General features: G+C 41.1%; 3 protein-coding genes across 7 annotated transcripts; 1 reads left to right on the top strand and 2 right to left on the bottom strand.

Annotated features, from left to right (window-relative positions):
* Window positions 1-4,009: 4,009 nt before the first annotated feature.
* On the bottom strand, window positions 4,010-5,307 carry LOC6585898 (calcineurin subunit B type 1). 3 transcript variants are annotated; one of them, XM_015160539.3, is made up of 4 exons: window positions 5,071-5,307; window positions 4,924-5,002; window positions 4,798-4,847; window positions 4,010-4,721 (listed from the first exon to the last, which is right to left on the bottom strand). In XM_015160539.3, the coding sequence occupies exon 4, from the start codon at window positions 4,673-4,675 to the stop codon at window positions 4,163-4,165; it is 513 nt and encodes a 170-aa protein (XP_015016025.1). In that variant the 5' UTR covers window positions 4,676-4,721; window positions 4,798-4,847; window positions 4,924-5,002; window positions 5,071-5,307; the 3' UTR covers window positions 4,010-4,162. The 3 variants fall into 3 exon arrangements, with proteins under 3 accessions (XP_015016025.1, XP_015016026.1, XP_002011522.1); XM_015160540.3 differs by having other exon boundaries at window positions 4,798-5,002; window positions 5,071-5,300; XM_002011486.4 differs by lacking the exon at window positions 4,924-5,002 and having other exon boundaries at window positions 5,071-5,300.
* An 826-nt stretch (window positions 5,308-6,133) lies between these two features.
* LOC6585897 (DNA repair protein XRCC1) lies at window positions 6,134-8,245 on the bottom strand. The gene is made up of 5 exons (XM_002011485.4): window positions 8,129-8,245; window positions 6,955-8,070; window positions 6,803-6,891; window positions 6,409-6,737; window positions 6,134-6,352 (listed from the first exon to the last, which is right to left on the bottom strand). Exons 1-5 carry the CDS (start codon window positions 8,177-8,179, stop codon window positions 6,225-6,227), a joined length of 1,713 nt encoding a protein of 570 aa, XP_002011521.1. The 5' UTR covers window positions 8,180-8,245; the 3' UTR covers window positions 6,134-6,224.
* Window positions 8,246-8,674: 429 nt separating this feature from the next.
* LOC6585896 (serine/threonine-protein kinase ATM) lies at window positions 8,675-21,020 on the top strand. Of its 3 annotated transcripts, XM_002011484.4 has the most exons (29): window positions 8,677-8,993; window positions 9,056-9,164; window positions 9,231-9,407; window positions 9,469-9,692; window positions 9,752-10,090; window positions 10,156-10,289; window positions 10,340-11,321; window positions 11,381-11,564; window positions 13,506-13,678; window positions 13,741-13,867; window positions 13,928-14,307; window positions 14,374-14,515; window positions 14,572-14,692; window positions 14,749-14,881; window positions 14,947-15,240; window positions 15,303-15,597; window positions 15,669-16,027; window positions 16,090-16,287; window positions 16,471-16,615; window positions 16,671-17,076; window positions 17,202-17,355; window positions 17,420-17,923; window positions 17,994-18,299; window positions 18,358-19,345; window positions 19,421-19,588; window positions 19,652-20,028; window positions 20,095-20,347; window positions 20,420-20,659; window positions 20,723-21,020. In XM_002011484.4, exons 1-29 carry the CDS (start codon window positions 8,796-8,798, stop codon window positions 20,905-20,907), a joined length of 8,295 nt encoding a protein of 2,764 aa, XP_002011520.2. In that variant the 5' UTR covers window positions 8,677-8,795; the 3' UTR covers window positions 20,908-21,020. The 3 variants fall into 3 exon arrangements, with proteins under 3 accessions (XP_032588976.1, XP_043863355.1, XP_002011520.2); XM_032733085.2 differs by lacking the exons at window positions 18,358-19,345; window positions 19,421-19,588; window positions 19,652-20,028; ... (1 more) ...; window positions 20,420-20,659; window positions 20,723-21,020 and having other exon boundaries at window positions 8,675-8,993; window positions 17,420-17,931; window positions 17,994-18,154; XM_044007420.1 differs by lacking the exons at window positions 16,671-17,076; window positions 17,202-17,355; window positions 17,420-17,923; ... (5 more) ...; window positions 20,420-20,659; window positions 20,723-21,020 and having other exon boundaries at window positions 8,675-8,993; window positions 16,090-16,356; window positions 16,471-16,558.
* Window positions 21,021-21,032: the final 12 nt, after the last annotated feature.

The raw sequence follows: 21,032 nt of genomic DNA, 5'->3' as shown, positions 1-21,032 counted from the left end.
TTGTTTTGTATGCGTTTTTTTTCTGTTTTTTTCTTTGCCGTTGACTTTGTTTTTTTCGGTTACTGCTCCAAGCTGGCACGAATCAACTTTTATCGTCTAACACACAAGTGCAAACAAATACATACATGTGTGTGTATTTGTGTGTGTGTGCTCACATTGATTTCACATTGTTTTTCTTGATTGGAGCTGTCTTTTAGCATTATGAAAATGATGTTTATTGCAATAACAAAAACAAAACCAAAACAAAAATGCCAAAAAACTAGAACAAAACAAGCAAAAAAAAAATGAAGAGCGAAAGCAAAAAACTTTCAGAGTTATATGAACTTATGCTTTGGCCTGCTGACTTCACGGGCCAGAGTCAGCCACACACACACACACAGAGCCACACGAACATTTACCGCTAATATACATACATAACAGGTCATTGCTTTGGGAAAACTTTCTAAATATATACTATATAAATATCCTTTAAGCGAAAATATCATGATTAAATATACTCGTTCAGCGAGCGCAGTTGAGAGAGCATATTGGGTTTGTTAGATTAAAGACTTTATCTTAATAGAGCATATTGATTTTGTGCACACTGCATGGTGACTATATTTTATGCTTCTTAAACTTAAGACTATATTAGATAGCTAAAAAAGACATTTTTGTATACTCATATACGATATGAATGGAAGTTATAAAACCAAATATAATATCTGATCTAGATCAAGATCTACAGTGTAAACATCTTCTCTATTGGACGATCAATCCCAAGATTTAGTACTTGATTTTCTATAGTTTAATTTCTCCATATTTTTAACAACATGTAAATTCAATGTGCTTGAAATTCCTTAGTAATATTTCATTAATTTATCTACCATCAAGTTTGATTTTTAGAGCTTTTCAATTAAGTTCTCTTCATCGTCATAATATTTATGTTTTTGGCTGAAATTGAATGAAAGCAAAAATCAATCAAAAACATGAAGTTGTCTGAAAAGTGTTTGCACAGCTTCCGCCATTAATTGGATAACTCGAAGGCTTTTTGTGCCGCGCATCGTTAATCTTGATTTGAATTGATTAGCAGAGGGAGAGAAGGGAGCGAGAGCTTGTTGCTTCAACGGAAACAAACAAATTAATCACAGCGAAAATTGGCTGACAGGAAATACATATAAATAAGTAAAAGGGGGAAAGAGAAAGCCACTGTCAGAGAGTGGGAGAGGGAGGAAGGAGAGTACAGACTGACGGCTAAACTAGATTAGTTAGATATCTTAACTTAAGCTTAATCAATTATTGAGAAACTTGAATTTCAGCCTTGACATACTTTATCTAACAGAAGCTTGACGCTCAGCTAATACAGAATTGTTGGTACCCTGCCCCAAAAATGAAAAACTATCATAGTGTGTCTTTAGCTATTCGATAGCTTGATATGATTGCCTTGCTTTCATTCATTTAAAATGGGAAAACTTATTGAATGAAAAGAAAAACTGAAGCTGTTCGATGTCACAGATGCCTTAATCTCCAATCTATTCAAAAATAAACCAAATGTTTACCAATTAAGTTTTATAAATTATATAAAATTAACCAAATAGGCTAAAGGTAGATAAGATTGACTCATCTATGCATCAGGATTACATATATGTATGCATATAGGGAGAGACTTAGCCACGGCTCCTTCCACCTGTTGCGTATCAGTTAGTCACACCAATATACCCCATTTACCCATTACGAAGTGAATTAGAAAATCAATTGCATTAATTCCACATAACAAAATTGGTGTAGCATACTTTTGTGGGCGATTCAAAGCATACAAAAAATGCTCACGTTTTTATCAACGCTTTTTTTTGCCAACTAACGCAGTATTAACCCCTATTTCCAATCAGACGCATTCCAGTTGAACGATTCGCAGCGATTTTCAGCTGATCTTAATTTTGTAAATTTTCTGGTAGGCATGGGCAGAATGAGAGACTAGCTAAATACCCTTTGATATACATCGATGATCTATGTACAGGCTCATTAGCCTATAGACAATAAAGCTAACTGGTAGAAGACCCTAATTGGCATGGGATGGAGTCATATAAATAGTTAAGCAAAAGTCACTACGATTAATGACTAGCCGATTGAATGTCAAGAAGCGCCACGACAAGGGTCGAAATATATGAGAGGAATGGGGATGAGTACGTAGGGGGCGTAGTATATATGGGCGTGTGACCATAGCTCTGTTACGTACATTCCAAAATTGGAGCACATTAATCAATCCAATTAATATGAAAAAGGTCAGAGCGATGAACAGAACCAGAGAACCGAGAACCAGAGAACCGAGCTTAAAGAACTACGCTAGCCAAGGTAAAATACAGGGAAAACGAACTATTTAATTTCCGATATGTGATATGTATATATATTTGTACGCATGTATATATGGAGTGTAAAGCATATGATTTACGAGTCAACTTCAACGTGACCGCCACACAGACATTAGATAATAATTTATTGATATCAAGCACATTCCATAAGTTCCTATATGTATGTATGTATATACATATGTACATATATAAATTGTGGGTGTTGTCCTGCGAACGTTGGCGTTCCTATACAACGGTTAAACGTTTGCTTGCCAAGCTGCAATGCATTCCACTGTCACACACACTCACACATTCGCATACATATAATTAACACTACTAGAGATGAACAGGTGTATGTGATATATGAAACACAATGATAAATAGATAAAGAGATATCTATAGCATCTGCACCTTCAGTTTAATAATTAAAATGTTGTTGAAATATGCTAAGCTATGCTAATTCATAATTAAAATTTGAATAAAATATTTCAAGCTTAACTAACTCTTACAAAATATCGTTTCCGCTGTCTCGTGTTTCATGCTGCACGCACGCTCATCGCTATCTAACACGCACACACATACAAGCGCACAAATCGTGTGACCTACAAAGTCAAGTTAATCGCTGCCCGAAAAGGGTGTGAGCAGAGCTCAGGCTCGAGTTCGAGTTCGAGTTCGTGTTCGTGTTCGTGTTCGAGCTCTCGCGTTCGGCTTCGGCCACGAAAACGAAACGACGAATATGATTTCTTTTCTCAGTTTTCGTTTTCATTTAGGTTTTCGTTTTCGTTTTCCGTTTCGCCGTCCCAACAGATACTTAACATAATTACATGTATATATGTATATGTATATAACGCTAATTATGTATGTGACGACATGATATCCAATTGGAATTGGGTTGGGCTTACAGACTAGCTGAATGCAAAAGGCAATTTAAGTTTAGAGTTTTTGGATGTCTGTTGTTTTAATTCTTAACAATTGTATTTTAATTGAACAATATTCAAGAATTATTTTGTACATTCACAACATTTAATTAATAGTTAATCTAAAAAACCAACCAAAAATTAACAAAGTCAAATGAAATATTTAAAAAAAAAATATATTAATACACATAATATTTATATAATATATATTTATATTTATATAGTAATATAAATGCTATAGATAAAAGAACGCTGACGCTTTTTAGAATAGAATATCAGTTAGATTTTGAAAACGAGCCAGGCACAAAATATAGTTTTTAAACTGTTATACTGTTATATTGCACTTAGCTAGAAGACAGAGGAGAGACACTAGTGGGAATGGGAATAGGTGGGAGAGGATAGAGTGATTTTGGAGTTCGGGATTTTGGGGTTGTTCTTCATTATAGTATATAGATTTGTCAGCTACACAATTCCAATAAACCAATTCCAATATGTTGGTTCACACGCTCTCGAGGATGGGTGCATGGAAATGGTATAAAATTCGAGTTTTCATAGTTGATTTGCTTCTTCTTCTTCGTCATTCTTTTCTTTTACATTCATTCATATACTTCTTTCTCTTTGTTATAGTAATTATTTTAGTTAGTTAGTTAGTTACTTGTTGTTGTGCCTAGAAAGCACGCACTTAAATAAATACATACATACATATACATATATAAATGGTAGAGGTACATACGATACATATACATCAAAATTGTTTGTTTACTTTTGTTTTGGTTTTTCTCGAATGAAAGTGAAGTTCAAAATTTGATTTCTTTGGTAGTTCCATATATATATACATACATATGTATATATCGATACAGATATATATGTCTAAGTGTGTGTCTGTGTTTGTATATGTGGTGTCTCTATTGGCCGCTTAGCTTAAACATCAACAACCATTTTCTTATGTATATCCGTATTGCCCACCACAGAGCAGAACTCATCGAAGGAGATCTTGCCATCCTCATCCTTATCGGCAAAGCAAATGGTCTTGTCGACAATCTGTTGCAGTTGCGTATCCTTCAAATTGTTGCCGACCATCATTTTCAGCACCTGGAAGAGCTCGCCGTTCGATATGTAGCCATCGTTGTCCATATCGTAGATGCGAAAGGCGAAACGCAACTTCGATAGTTTATCGCCGCGAACACTGAACTGTGAGACGCCTTGGATGAACTCCTTGAAGTCCACCTCACCATTGCCGTCGGCATCGAAAATATCGATAACACGCTGCACAAGCGGATTCTGCTGTAGCTCCGGCAGTGACATGAATTCATCGATACTCAGTGCACCTGAATTATCGAGATCGAGTTTTCGAAAACGTTTTCCCAAACGACGAATTTCATCGGCATCGAAATTGGAGCACATGTCCATTGGCAGCGATGTTTCGTTACCCATGTTGAATGTCCTTGTTCTATCTCTTTTTCGCTCTACCTAAATTTATCTGAATTTTTAATGAATACATAGATATAAGATATTTATAAATATATGTTTGTATATAAGAAATGTATTTCACTTACTTTAATTTGTTGTTTTGTTTTCTTGTTATGATTATCCCTAGGCGCACATTCTGCAAAACAACAACATCAACAATCAACACATTATTTTTATCTCTCTCTCTCTCTCTCGCTCTATTGATTTTTCACCTAAGCCCGAAATTCGAATCTCAAATTTTGTCTGTGTTTTCCAGTTTTTTAATATGCAAAATTTAGCACATGCACTTGCCTATAGTGAATATATAATTATATATATAATTATACATATGCATTAATTTTTTTATACTTTTCTCATACCGTTTATTAACAGCGCAGCAAATAAAGCACGTATACGCCGTGTATCGTAGTCTCGGCTCGCAAGCAACACTCTCAGCGATTCCTATGGAAACGTAGCTGCTGCTATATGTGTGTATGTGTATTTTGTTTGTATGCGTCGTTTCCTTTTATGTTATCCTTGCGAGCATAATTGAGCCCAGGCACAAGTTGTTTTTCCGTTTTTTTTTTTTTTTTTGTCGACAGGCAGCCAATGCAGCAGTCTATTGTGAATTGCAAGCCAGTGTTAAATGGCATAGGGTATTTTTTAGTACATTTTGACTCAGCTGGTACGAAAAAATCTGCATAAATGAATTCAACGCTGCCATATCTCTCGATTTCGAACGAAATCAAGGCTGCCACATCTGCTGTGCATTTGTATGGAAATTACATTTTTCAAATGATAATTAAGTGTTTTGATGTACTTATTTTTATAACGTAGAGTTTGAGAAACAAAAATTACTTTTCATTTTTCTCATGCATTAGAGTAAACGTTCATCGTCATAAAGTTAGCTAAAAAAAACGTTAATATAAAAAAAAACAAAAAAAAAAAACATAAAAGTTATTGCTATCAACAAGCATACTCACTGTGAACTAAAACAGAACCATTTATACCTTTTTCAAATACTCCGCTTTTACTTAGAATGCCAAAAATACTTTCAAAGCTTGATTCAAGGGCTAATCCGCGCATGTGCTAACAGCATTTAACAGCACTACATACGCGCGTATTTTCAAATATGTGGCTGAGATAACATTTAAAACTAACTAGCTTTGACTTCAGGCAACATTTACTTTATATACATAGCAACGTAATATTTAAATACACATAACTGTTTAAATCACATAAATAACGACAAGTTATAATATCCTCTTCATTGCTATTGACATCGTTAACATCCAGACCCTAAATACCAAATACCTTTTAACACCAAAAACGCATCATGCGGACTCTTAGGACATTTATATTAGGATGACCAGAGCATGTCCTGAAAAAATATTGTCCCTTCCAACACTAAGAAAGCGCGTATATTGAAATTGTTTAAATATATATCACTTTACTGACGTAATATATAAAAAAACATAATATAAACTTATCTATACACTTAATAAAAATACATAATACTGGACTTAACTAATAGCTACAACTGTTTTCGCTTTTCCTGCAGATAATCCTCCTCATCTGTGCTAACTTCGTAAACATCCTGAGATTTCGATTTGGAAATCGACTTGTTGCCATTTGATTCAGCTGATTGCTTCAATTTCTTTTCTGTAATCAATTTGTATTGCATATTAAATTGAAAGTTGACAGATCTTACAACTTACTTTCTTGAGCCACTCGTTCGAGCTCGTCCTCTGTGTCGGGTCCAGACGAATGCACCTCGTAGCTCCTGTTATCGTTGTCAAGCCTTTCAGCCAGAGCAACAGGACTGGCTGCCTTGTCATGCTGATCATCATCATCCACCGTGGGCTTCAATGATTCATCATACAGCTCCTCATCGCTCTCGGGCTGCGCCATTTCCGCATTGTCCAGTGCAAAGCGTCGCCAGGGCAAATACTTCTTCAGTTCATAACATTTTTCAATCCAGCGACGCGTCACAATTTTGCCGTGGCCCTTGACCTGATTGTACTTGGGCGTGTTTCTAAAGGCGCAGCTATAATGGATAAACTTGATAGTTCAACTGTGAGTCTTTAAGGAGTCTGTGAGATAAACTCTTACATTAGATGGGTGCAACCTGGTTCCCAATCTGCTTTGTATTTGGCGCCCAGTGCTATGGCCTTCGAGCGCAGGTCTGCACGATCAGGATTCTATATAGGAGAAAGTTGCATGTCTTAAGGAAGCATAGGTCAACTACGTGCAGTTCTACTCACCTGAATGCCACTGATGACGAGCACAACGCCACGCAGCAGCTGATTAAATGGGACATATTTCAGCTCTTTCATTTTCGGCTTCTTGGCTGGCTTGCTCTGCTCTTCCAGCGAGGACGAGAGCCGCTTTTGGGCCTGTACTGCTGCTGTTGGCTTCGACTCGACCTTTTTCTCCGGCTGCTCATCCTGCTTGGCAGCTGGCTTTTCTGTAGATAGACGCTTGCCTTTGTTCTTCTTCTTTTCTAACTCCTTCTCGAGCTCCATGCGCCGTCGGTTCTTGTCCGCCTCAATGTGTTTGCTCAAGCGTTGCTTTCGCGCATCTGCCACAGCCCCTGCCGGATTATCTTCGTCCTCATCATCGCCAAACAGTAGCGAATCTCGATTTCGATCCAAGACTTTAGTTTCTGCCTGCGTCGCGCTCGACGGGCTGTTGGCCTGTGTTGGCGTTTTAATGGGCGCTGGGCGGGAATCGCTTAAACGACGCAGTGCAGCTGGTGAGCCGGCATCCCGTATAGCTGCTGCAGTACTAGTATCCTCATTTCTAGTTGCCTTCCAGCGCTGAAAGAGCGAGAGTGAAGCCTTTCCATCTGGTTCCGAGTCGGGTGACTCTTCGCGCAGCTTAAAACGACCCAAGGCAGCCACTGCGGGACTGGGGCAGGGATTAGGATGTGCCGTAAGCTTGAACTTATCGGGTACCAGGCATTTTGGCTTTGAACTGCCCGCCACATGCATCTTGACAAAGGACAGGCCATATTGGACATGCTTGTTAAATGGCTGTGTGCACACAATCTTCACTAGCTTCCATTTGTCTGTTAGCGCTGCCTGACACAAAGCATCGCTGCTGAAGCAGCGCACGCGATTTGTATTGCTGGAATTCTTGCTCTCGATGGGCGTCATAAACGAGCTGGAGAGCAGCAATTCCTTAAAATCATCTGGCTGGCAGCCGGTCTTACTAACCAGTACCTCAATAAAGGCAGAATGCTCGTTGCCAATGTCTATGCCCGTAATTTGCTGCGGCTCTTCGAACTCCAGAATAACATGCGCCGACTTCTCACCGATCGCTTGGGTCTTCCACTTTTTGGCGGCATTCTCCTTTAACAGATTTGCAGCCACATGTACCTGCAATTTGATCGGAGATTTTACGAGACTATTGTTCAGAGTTCTTGATTTAACTTACCGCATCTTCGCTGCTTACTTCGCGCACAGATTTAAAAACTTCAATCGGCATTTCGTCAAAACAATATAGCCCAAACGCCGTTTATTTGTGGCGGACTTTCCAACTGTCTATCGATATGTTTATAGAGATGAGCGATAGTTGAATCTGCAAACGGTTGTTGGAAGTGTTTTGGTATTTATTCGTTAATCTACTGTGTCACTGTTGATCGTTTCGTACTATTTGTTTCTATTTTATATAAAAGCAAAAAAACTATTATTTACGTCTAATTTAATCATTTAAATTGGTTTTAATTTAGCGCAGACTCCGTTTATTTATTAAATCCTCTTCTACTGCTTATCGATATATTTTTGGAAATTAACGTTAGATAAATCTGCAGACGATTTTGGCAGTGTTCTAGTATTTATTTGTTATTCTAATGTGTTGTTGATCATTTGATCGTTTCGTACTATTGGTTTCTATGTAATAAAAAAGCAAAAAACTATTTCAACGTTAAAAATTTTTATTTTTATATTGGTCAAATAATCGATATTTTTAAAGTGTATTATTTGATTACGGTCACACTGTACTGCCCGCTTTGGGTTCGAGCCGAAAGTTTAGCACAAAAATGAGTTTAACTTTAAAGCTGTCATTCGACAAGAAAGTAAGACAGTAAAAGGCAGTGTTCAAAATGAATCCACTTTTAAATGAAATACAGCGCATTATCACCGAAATGCACTGCGACAAACCAACCACGCGCAACAAAGCTATTGAACAATTGGACCAGAAGTTGACCAGCTCCAAGGAGGCCCTAAACGGTGTTCTTGGCAAAAAACAAGAATTGTGCTGGAAAGCCGTCTTTAACGCTACCAAGGAGGCAATCTTTAAGGTATGAATGTTACAAATTGTGTCTTGCAGTGTTTATGTACATATTTCTTTAAAAATTTGCAGCATTCAGCCAACTTGCAAGAGGCCAATGAGAAGTCATTCAAAACGCTCTCAGATAAATGTTATTTATACGGCAATGCCATAGACAAGATCATCGAATACAATTTGGAGAGTAAGTTCGTTTAGCCTCGAGTGGAACTTATTAGTAATCTTTACTCTTTATTCCTTACATCTGCAGTGGGCAGATCTGGCAGTCACTTTCTGTCCAAATCCACAATATTCAATGCCTTCGAGGAGGGCATCAAGCAGCGCATTGTCGTACGGCATTTCGGCAATCATTTCATCAATTTGCTGGACAGAGGCATCTTTCTATCGAGCACCTATATAGAAAACTTGAAAGTCAGCGAATATAGTTGTAAGTTGCAGCAGATCAGCGTCAAATGTTTACTATATCACAATCCATTCATACATCTCAGGTGTGCTCTCGTACCTGTTTGAGTTAAATTTAAACAATGACGAACTACTACGTTCCAAGATATTGAAGTGTATTACGAAAACGTTGCAGCTAGCACAGAAACGTGTGCAGCTGCACGCCGATCTCGTTGACTACTTGCCCATGATCAGCAATTTCGCGAAGACAGCAAATACTGCTGAAAGGAAACAGGAGATTGTGCGTCTCTATGAGATAATTGTTACGGAGGTAGGTTGAATTTGAAATCTTAACTGTCTATTAACCAGCTAATCGAATCTATTCCCTAGTTGTCGGTCAACTATCATCATAAGCTCTGCGTCTATATGCAGGAGATCGTGCCTAAGCTTTGTGACTTTCACAATGACGATATCTTTCGCGACGATATAAAAAATGTGTTCTTTAATTGTATTACATTATCACTGCGAGCGCTATATCCAAAAATGAATAGCCATGACTTTGACACTTTTCGTGTGCCAATTGACCAGACTTGGCGGCAGACTGTGCTGAAATTGCGCACGATTGTTGATATGGAAATCAGAAAGCATTTCATTGGCCGAGGCCAATCATCTGCGCTGAATTTGTTCTCGGACAAGTTCATTCAAATGGCGGCAATTGTTGTCTATATTGTAAAGAGATATATCAAATACTATAGCCATATGGACGTAAACTGAGCATATATCAATATTTGTAGGTTAACTGGCATACGGAACTGCAAACAGCTGCCACTGAGTCGGAGGAGACGCCCAGCAAACGTGTACGAGTCGATAAGTTGGAGGAAGTCATCCAACTGATTGACAAGCAGGAAACGAAATTTAATGTCATATGGTAAACCCATCTCTATCATTGCAATATGTATTTAAAGATATCCCTCACAGGTTTGCCATCTTTGCTGAACTGATGCAGTTCAGTGGAATCATAAATGCAGCCAATTATCAGCTTGCGCTGTCGACCACGGTCGATGTCCTGCTCATCTATGGCAATGGCAAGAATTTGCGCAATGTGCGCCTCTGCCTAACGAGCCTACTGCAGAGGGAGCTTGAGCTGCTGAAAGAGGAATCGATTCCAGTGAACTTTTTGAGCGAGCAGTGGACCAAAATTGCCACATTCCTGATAGCAGAGACTCGGCCCGCAGCCGATGAGATCATTGAGAAACAACTCATCCTGCGGTCATTCATCAGATACAAAAAACTGAATCAAGCGTCGTGCAACGCTCTGCTGCAGAGCATTACAACAAATGAGATGCTGCGGCGCAATGAGTGCATGGAAACCATACGCTACATATTCATAAATGCCCAGCAATGTGGCCTGAAAAAGTCCTCCAACAGCCTGGAGCCCATTATCAAGTGGGCCTACGCCACCGAGAAGAGCAGCGCAACACAAATGATTCACAACATAGCGGCAATTGATCCCAAATTGATGGCAGACACATTTGCCATTGGCATCATTAACTTTCTCGATGGGCAGCAATTGCAACAGTTGGCTAAGGTTCAAACTGCCATTACAACTGCCGACGGCAATGATAATTTGCAGCTGTTGTTGTACAAATACAATAAAAAATTGATCTGCTTGGACGAGCAATTTCAATCGGTGCTGCTGCAATCGAACGGCTTACACAAGCCCATTAGATCGAACGCCAAGAACTGTCTGTCCCAGCAAAACTATGAGTTGCTCATGCGCATGCTTAACATATCGACATCCAGCGAGCACTCAATCACATCATTATTGAGGGATCTCAAGTGTTTGCACAAGTTGGTCTGCACCATCGAGCGATTGCTGCACTATAAAGTCTTCGATGCTGAGAATTTTACCAACTGTCCACTGATAAAGCGCATCGGCTTGTTTCTCAGTCACATTGAGGTGGGCTGTCGACTGAAGTTTAGTTTCTTTGACATTTAATTGACTCATCTTTTCTTCAGTTCCAGTACAAGGCACTCCAGTCGGAATTAAGTTCCGTAGACTCTAGCGATTTGCGCGATATTCTACAGCAACAGATGCTCATTCTGGATGTATTCCATTCCAATGACACATTGCTGCACTATATGGAAAGGCAGCCAATCGAAATGCTGCTCGAATTCATAGGCGTACTGCTGAATCAAATATGTAAGTGGTAAATTAATGCTAGCTCAAGGCAACGGACCTTCACTCAAGATAACTCCTGCTAGACAAACTCTCAAAAAATCATCAATCTTACGACTCTCAATGCAATCCCTAATATATACGAGCCTAAACCACTATTAATTCGAACAGCATGTTTTTTTTGCAGTGCGCAATGTTTAACACACTATATTGTCAATACTACTAAAGATAACACATACCAATTCATTTCGTCTTAAAGATAATTTTATTCTCTTCATGATGGAAAAAAAAATAATGCTCTCTTTCCAACAACAACAAAAATATAAGTAATTTACTAAAACGGTATACTTAAGAGATAAGAAAAAATTGACCACTATTAATTCGAACGCTGCGTAATGTGATTTACTATCATACTCAAAACAATAATTTAATTAATATTAGAATTGTGTAACGTCGCCCTTGGCCTGAATTACACATTTGACTCGTTTTGGCATTGATTTTAACAAAGTTTTGCAATGCTCTTGAGAAATTGAGTCCCACATCTCTTGCAACTTTATTTTCAAGTCTGCAATATTCCGTTGTGGCTCATTTCGAAGCTGGTTTTTCATTAGCCACCAAAAATTTTCAATTGGGCTTAGATCTGGACTATTTGCTGGCCAATCTAAAACCTCCATTTGATTATATTGCAGCCAATTTTTGGTTCCCTTAGCTGTGTGCGATGATGCTCCGTCCTGCTGAAAAGTGAATTCACCGCAATCTGATAGTTTTGGTATTGATGGCAACAAACTATCTTGTACAATATTAATATATTTTTCAGCATTGAGTGTCCCTTCAATGAAATGAAGTCTTCCTAATCCCTTGGCAGACATACATCCCCATACCATAGTGCTCGCAGGAAACTTTGTTGTTCTTTTAAGGCAGTCTTTATGATATGTTTCTGACTTTTTACGGATGACGCGATTTCTCGTATCGCCGACACTAACATCAAACTTAGCTTCATCGCTAAATATGATGGTATCCCATTGCCTTTGAGTCCAAGACATCCTTTCCCGAGCCCATTGCAAACGCTTCTTTTTGTGACGAAGCGTAAGCAAGGGTTTTTCCTTGGCCTACGAGTAAGATTACGAGTAAGTTATTGGGTACGATGCACAGCTAATAACAAAACATACTTTATAAAAACCATATCCAATACTTTTTAATTGCAGTCGAGTCCACTCTCGGTGGACAGTTTTGCCAATTGTCTGCGACCACTCAGAAGCCAAATTTCTTAAAGATTGGCGACGATCAGCCTTAACAATTTTGGCCAGTTGTCTTTTGTCGCGAGGTGTTATTGCTGATGTTCGGCCTCTATTCGCAATGTTATTTTCAATATTCCCATTTTTTTTGAAAATTTGTATCACCCCATGCACAGACGACTTAGGCAAATTTAATTGCTTGCTTATCTCCGTAAGTGTCTTTCCAGATTTAAAATAATCCATAATCAATACTCTGATTTCTTTACAAATTGGTTTACCACGCACCATCGTTGCTAAACTTTCATTGATCTGCAGCAATTCTAAAATTTTTTTGCATGCTGTATTGTGACATTATTTGCAGATCATAACTAGATAGTGATTCCGTTACATTAGATTCCGTTACATTAGTTGCTTTTGTTTTGCTCTTCTTGAGATTAAGGTAAGCTTACGCAGCGTTCGAATTAATAGTGGTCAATTTTTTCTTATCTCTTAAGTATACCGTTTTAGTAAATTACTCATATTTTTGTTGTTGTTGGAAAGAGAGCATTATTTTTTTTTTTCATCATGAAGAGAATAAAATTATCTTTAAGACGAAATGAATTGGTATGTGTTATCTTTAGTAGTATTGACAATATAGTGTGTTAAACATTGCGCACTGCAAAAAAAACATGCTGTTCGAATTAATAGTGGTTTGGGCTCGTATTAATAAACTCACTGAAAATGCTTTCAGGTGCGACCAAGAGCGCAGTGGAGAGCTCAGAGCAGTCGACACTGGTTGCCAGCTGCCTGCATATACTGGGCAACCTATGTGCAAACAGTTCCTATAATAAAGAAGCATTTCGTCACATAGCTAGGAATCTGAAGCTGCGCTCCAAGCCGCAGGATGTGCTGTTGGTTCTTAAGGTAACTCAATGTAATATAAACCAACTGAAATTGTCTAATGAAACTCGATTTTCGACTCCCAGATGCTGTGCAAATGCAAAACCTTATGGAAGGAGTGCATCGTTTGGCTAGTCGAGAGACTGAAGGAGATCTTCCTGCATCACTTTGCCAACATTCAGTTCATAAGCGATATAATCGACGAAATACCCAGTGAGTATTTGCAAATAGACGAAGCCAAGTGCGAAATATCCTAAACTAGCTCGCTTTTAGCTGTTATTCTGTTTTCGTGCTTCAATGAGCACGAGGTGGACGATATGCTGTCGGCGATAATATCACTGATGCGTATAGCACTGAAGAAAGCATATCCTGCATCGTTGTCAGTGAAGATTGTGCGCTCTATCGGGCTGATTGCGCAGCGCTGCCCGCACGTCCTCCAAATGCCCAATTTCAATATTATTTGCTATTCGACGACCAAGTTCTTAACAATGCCAACAATCGAGTTGCGTTTGGCCGCAATTACAACGCTCACCCAGTTGCTGAATGCGAACTTTTGTGTGTCGACCGAGGAGAGCGACGCAATGCATAGATATGCCGACCATTTGGCATTCACCAAGGAGCTTTACGCACAAATTGACTGGAAGAAGCTGACGGTGGGTGCGATGTGATATGACTACGGATATGTTCAATAATAGTAATACGCTTGCCTCACCCTGCAGTTCATCGGCGAGGATCTTGAGCAGAATAGTCATGCGGTGGTGATTCAGGCGTTGATTTCGTTCTTTGCCTTTAGCACATATCACCAGGATTTTGCCCTGCAGGATCTGCTGCCCTATTGTGCCCATCATAAATTGACTGCATGTAAGCATAAGTGAATGACATTTAATGGCCATTGTTTAATTATTTATGTTTCCCAGTTGATTTCTGTGATTTGCGGTGCCAAGTGCCTTGTTATAATCGGAGCATGCGTCAGGTATTCTTGCCCTACACGGACAGCCTGGTCCACAAATGGATTTCGAAAAAGTGGTCCCCGTCCAAGTAAGCTAACCCAGCGATTAGCATAGACATAACTGTAAAGTTGACATCCATTGCAGATTTCCATACTTCCTTTCCTACGACACCAAAGATGATTTTGTTAAGGGAGAAGTCAATAACATGATGGCTTATATGTTTATCTATGGAACGCCCGAGGAGATACAGCGCTTTAAGAAATACCTAAATTCAAATGTAATGCTGACATTCTTATATAGCACCCTATATGCAATCTCTCTGTCTCTCTCAATTTTTTCAAGGCCACCATGGTCATACTGCAAGCCTTTTTGGCAGTCGACCTAAGCGATTCAAACGAATCCCAATTCGACGAGTTTCGTCAACATCATAAGAATCTAAAGCGGAATCTGCAGCTATTTGAAATGCGGCCGATGATGGAGGAGGTCAGTGCAATGGCACTGTACAGAACGATCAGGCTGTTGTTGGACAAAGATGAACTGGAAAGACTATTTGGTGGCACTGCCTTGAGCATTCGCCAGCCGAAGTGGTTCAATATATCTGCCGAATCACTCTTCAGAGCAATGTCGCAACTTGTGGTAGACTGCAATATGATTTCCTTGTCAAATTGATTTTAATTAATTTCAAATTTACCTTATAGAAGGGTAAGAAGTGGTCGACAGATGCGCGCATACAGGTCATTTCGACGCTGATGTTTGAGCAGCCGATGATGCTGATCGACTTGCTGGGCATGTTGAAAAGCGATTGCTATCAGGCTGTGCTGCCCAGCCACGTGGTAAATTCCTTCTTCCTGTACTGCACCATTGCTGATGCCGTTTCGGATGCAATTAGAAATTTGGAGTCGATGCGGAATGCGGACACCACACTGAGAGATGTGCATGCTGCTCATTTTGCACGGGACATTTGGTTCTTTGTTTGCCGCTTTCTTTTGCACAGTGAGTGAACTCTTCCAACATTTTCTTCTCCACTCCCATGATATATTACTATATATTATATATTACTACAGGCAAATGTGACCGATTGCATCGCTCTGCGCTCAAATTTTTACAATTGATGCTGCCAAAGGACAGTTTCCAGAATCAGGACCTGGCAAAGCTATTGATTGCCTGTCTCAAGCATGTTGAGTCACAGGAGCTGAAGACTATGACAACTAAAATAATCATTGCCTACATCGAAAAGTACAAGGCGGAACTGCAATTACAAGGGCTCTTCGATGAGGCCGATGACGGGTGCGAGCATTTGCAAGAGCTGCGACAGAGGTTTGAGCCGGCTTTGCCCGAGATCAGCAAACAAAACTTCGAGGACTACATACGCGCCTTCCTCGAGCCGAACAGCTCGGAGCGCTTGCACGGTCTGCGCGAATACGTGAGCAGTTGAAGTTAGCACATCGATATGCTTATATATTTATATACTTTCAAACCTATCAGATTGCCGAGCACAAGGAGGAGCTACAGAATAATGATGAGCTGCTATTCGACTTGGTCAGCCGGCTCATACAAATGGTGCGCGAGTCGCCCAAGTACAATCAAAATATGGATGCTCTCAAATGTCTAGCCGAAATCGGGCCCATCAAAATGAAGCACATTTCATACTACTTTCTAACTGACTACGAGTCCATACAGCCGGTACAGCAATATAACAATTAAGAGAGTATTGCTTATACTATAAACTAGAAATTAATCGGCTAAATTAACGTAAGCTTTAAGCGAAGTAGTAAGATATAGAGTCGCCTCATTTTGCCAATTGTCATGTGCTTTATTCGATCTATTATAATCTCTTTGCTTATGGATTGATTACTATGATTATAGCTGACAGCTGCAATGGAACAGTTCGTAGCCGTCATCATGGAGGCGCTGGAGCGGCATATATTCGATTTCGATGTAAACACACACAAAGCCGTCATCCAAGTGGCCAGAGAAGTGGTTAACAGCAGGAGTGCAGAGCATTTAATTGGTAAATATGAAATATTTAGAAAGACTTAATGCAATTTTCTTTACTTGATTTGCAGATAGTTATCCGTATTTACGCATCTTCTGCGTTGGCTTGAATACGTCGAGTTTCCTGAATTCGTTCGTCAGCATTCCGCAAATTGATTGGCTTGCCATGCTCAAGGCCACGGAGCACTTGGACTATGAGCCCTGGCTATGCCAATTTATGGGCTCTGTGTTTAAGGCCTGCCATTGGCCAGGATTCGATGAGTTTGCATTCCAGTCTGTTGACTTTGCCAGCACCTGTCTACAGACGTTCGTCAAACTCGTGATGGCCAATAGAGATGTGCACTTGACTAGCCTATGCGAGATGCTCAATTACTTCTTTGAAAATTCAGCACATAAGACCACGGGATTCTATCAGGACAAGCGCATAATCAAGCGATTCCTGTACATGTGCGAATGCGTGCGCGTCGTTAACAATTGGTAGGCTCAATTCGCATTGTGAGGAAGAGCACATATCTCATATCATCTCTCTCTCTCCCTCTCTCTCTCTTCCTCTCTCTCTCTCTGTGTTTTTATTTCCTTCTCTTTCGAATGCATGTCTGCAGGAGCATTCCCATCGATTTGGGCAATGTGGTCAAGGCCAGCAATCATTGCCAGGCATATTTCATGAGCATTATGTATCTGGAGCTTTGGGTCTATTCCGTAAAGCCCACCGATTCTCCTCTCCACTCTGACAGCTTCCAAACGTACGCCAAGACGGTAAGCGAAGGAAAGAGTGAAATTCAAATTGAAATACAATCATATAAAAAACCTCTTACAATAGGCATACAAGTCGATTGGTTGTCTAGATGCCATACCTGGATTTCTGAATCCTCTCAGCTCACGCGTCGACTTCTTGAGCTTAAGCAATAACCTGTCTGAGGCTTTGCTGGAAGCAGACAACCAGAATGAGTCGAGCACTAGCAAGTGCTTGGACATAATGAACGACAACGGCATGCTGACGTTTGCCAATTTCTATCAGCGCTCTTGCGAGGACATTCCAATTAACTACGAGATACTGTGGCGTCTCTGCCAATGGGATGAGCAGACCGAGAGGACTCACCACGTCGATTGGTCCAACAATCTCGAGCAGGAGTACAACAAACATCACTATCTGGCACTGATGAGCATCAATAAGCGCGAGCAGGAGAACACTTTGGCGGCCATCAACAACGCCTATCAGTGCGTCCAAAAGATACTGCAGGACATTAGCATCGAGTGCCTGCAATCGGTGTACAAATACATGACCTGGCTGTGCACGCTCCAACAGACCGAGGACTTTTATCAGGTGTGTGTGTATGTGTGTGTGTGTGCTGTCTGAGAGTGAATATTCGACTAAACTTGCTTCTCATTCACAGATCCAGTTCAGCCAGCAATTGGCCCCCTCGCAGGTCGACGAAATATTCAACAAATGGCAAACGGAGCTAAATCTGACTTATGGCAGCTTCAGCTGCAAGGAGCAAATGCTCGCCCATCAGATAACGCTATTCAAGCAATCTGGTACTAGGGCCGATCGTCGCATCAAACAGTATTACGATCAGAGTCCCGTCGACTCCTACATGCTGAAGTGCATCCAGGAATGCAAATCGGCTGGCAAATTGAATTTGGCAACGAAATACATATCCACGCTGCGCACCATGCCCGAGATCAAGTCGCCCACCAAGGTAAGTGTCCAATGGGTTCCCTGTGTTCCCTGCCAGCTAACACAGACTCCTCTTACAGATCTCCGTGCTGCTGGAGGATGCCCAAGTGAATATCAAGCGTGGCAATCATCATGTCGCCAAATCCCTATTGCAGTACGTGAATAAGAATCCAGATTTTCAGTTTTGCCCGCAGCGTGTGCCGGCCCTGCGGATGCATGGTGAATTCCTGCTGGACAGCAATGCCGAGAGCTTGAGCTACGCAATGGAGCACAAATTCAATCAGTCGATTAACCTGCTCGAGCACTTCAAGTCATGCCAGTCGGTGCTTAAGCAGAAATTCACCGGCATCTTCGATTGGGATACATTCGATAAGTTCGAGAATCGGAATTTAAAGGCCAATCACGAGGCAATGGCCAAGTATGCGGATCGTGAGTATCAGCGCCTGCACGACTATCGCCACTCGCAGGAATATCAGACGCTCGTCAACATCATCAAGCAGAATCGCCAACTGGCCGGAACAGTGACCAGCGGCGGGCGACCCGATCGTGATCGTCAAATTGGCGCGATCAACTTGAATCGATTTGCCAAGCTGGACGAACAGGAGCTGAAGCGCATCGACGACAATCTGACCGAACACTTGTGCACGGCTCTGTCGCATTATATCAAGTATTGCGAGCTGGACAGTGGGTTTTCTAGTGCGGCAATTTATCGCATCATAGCACTCTGGTTCACCAATGACCAGAACCAAACGATGCTGGACAAGATCAGAGATGCGATCAAGACTGTGCCCAGCTACAAGTTCATTTGTGCCGTCAGCCAACTGGCCGGACGCCTCAATTCCAAGAACGCAAGCTTCCACAAGATACTCGTCGATTTGCTGGTGCGCTGCGGCACCGATCATCCGCAGCAGACATTCTACAAGCTCTATCCGTTTGTCTATGCCCACATGGATGGCACTAACAGCAATACACAGCGTGCCGACATTGCCAAGAAGATAATTGGGCTGTGCGGCAAAGCCAATGCCACGGCGTTTAAAGCTAGCCAACAATTCGAAAACATGTTTCCAAGTAGGGCCTCAATTAACCAAACCACATGCACCAGAGTTGCTCACTAATCTCTGTCCCATTCGGTCACCCTTGCAGCTCTGATCAACTTTGCCAATACGTACCTATCGCCTGGTCCGAACAATCGGCCGAATCCCAAAACGGTGTCCACTATGCTGAATAAGCTCAACCAACTTGAAATGGATCGCATACACTGCCCCACAATGGAGCTGGCCGTGCAGCCCGATCTGCGATATAAGATAATCAGTAAGCGAAGAGGGTTGATCCTCTGATTATCGAACAGAATTCATCAAAATTCTTCACTTGCAGGTGTAAGGAAATGGTCGGAGGAGTTCACCTTCTGCGGCGGCCTGAATGCGCCCATTAAGTTGCAGGCCCTCTGCTCGGATGGTAAGAAGCGTGCCCAGCTAATCAAGGGCAAGGACGATCTGCGCCAGGATGCGGTCATGCAGCAGGTCTTTGGCGTTGTCAATGAGCTGTTGAACAGCGACTCGGAGTTCACTGAACGTCAGCTGCATTTGCGCACCTACAAAGTGACGCCGCTATCTACCCGCAGCGGGATCATTGAGTGGTGCCAGAATACGATTCCCGTGGGCACCTATCTGATTGGCGACGGCACTGGCGGTGCGCACAAGAAGTATCGACCCAAGGACTGGAACAATCGCAAATGTCGCGAGCTGACTGCGGTATGTAGATAGTATACATATATCAATCGCAAAGATCACTGGAATTTGTCTTTCATACTATTGTAGGCGGGCTTGAAGAAACCGCCAGCGGAACGTCTTAAGATCTACAAAACTATTTGTGAGCATGTGAAGCCAGTTTTTCATTATTTCCTACTAGAGAAGTTTCTCATACCGGGCGAATGGTTCGAGCGGCGTTTGGCCTATACGAACAGCGTGGCCATCACCTCGATGGTGGGCTACGTCCTGGGCCTCGGCGACCGCCACACACAAAACATTTTGATTGATGAGCAAACGGCCGAAGTGGTGCACATTGATTTCGGTGCGGCTTTAGATAATATTCATAAACTATAACATATATTTATAAATTTCCCATTTTGTATAATTCGCACAGGCATTGCATTTGAGCAGGGCAAGATTCAGATAACGCCCGAAACGGTGCCATTTCGTTTGACACGCGATTTCGTCGCTCCGATGGGCATTTGCGGAACAAATGGCATTTTTACCAAATCCTGTGAGGCTACTATGCATATTTTGAGACGTTACAAATCTGTACTTACCACCATACTGGAGGTGCTGCTCTATGATCCGCTGTTCATCTGGGGCGTCCTATCCAATGGGCAACAAGAGTCGAGTAAGATATATTTGTTCTTGTACTAAAATGTACTTGATTGCAATATAACTGCTTAATTGACAGATGAGGAATCCAAGAACCTACTGGCGCAGCGTGCCTTGCTGCTTGTTAAGCATAAACTGGAAGGCCGCGAGCCGGGTATGTTGGAAAACTCGAATGTGGAGGCGCAGGTGCAGCGTTTGATCAACGAGGCAACCTTGCCCAGTAATTTGGCTATGCTATTTCATGGCTGGGACCCATATCTGTGATAGATTTGCGCTGTTACATTTGCATCACGTAAAATATATACAATTTTAAAATATATTAGAATCCGGCGCTTAAGGAACCGCCGTAATACCCAGAACGCGATTCAACCGCATAAGTTTGCTCATGT

The sequence above is a fragment of the Drosophila mojavensis genome, unplaced genomic scaffold, assembly GCF_018153725.1.
Source record: "Drosophila mojavensis isolate 15081-1352.22 unplaced genomic scaffold, ASM1815372v1 contig_136, whole genome shotgun sequence".
In the NCBI taxonomy this organism is placed as follows: Eukaryota; Metazoa; Arthropoda; class Insecta; order Diptera; family Drosophilidae; genus Drosophila; species Drosophila mojavensis.
The sequence above is the reverse complement of the archived record's forward strand: the minus strand, read 5'-3'. Positions and strand labels throughout refer to the sequence as shown.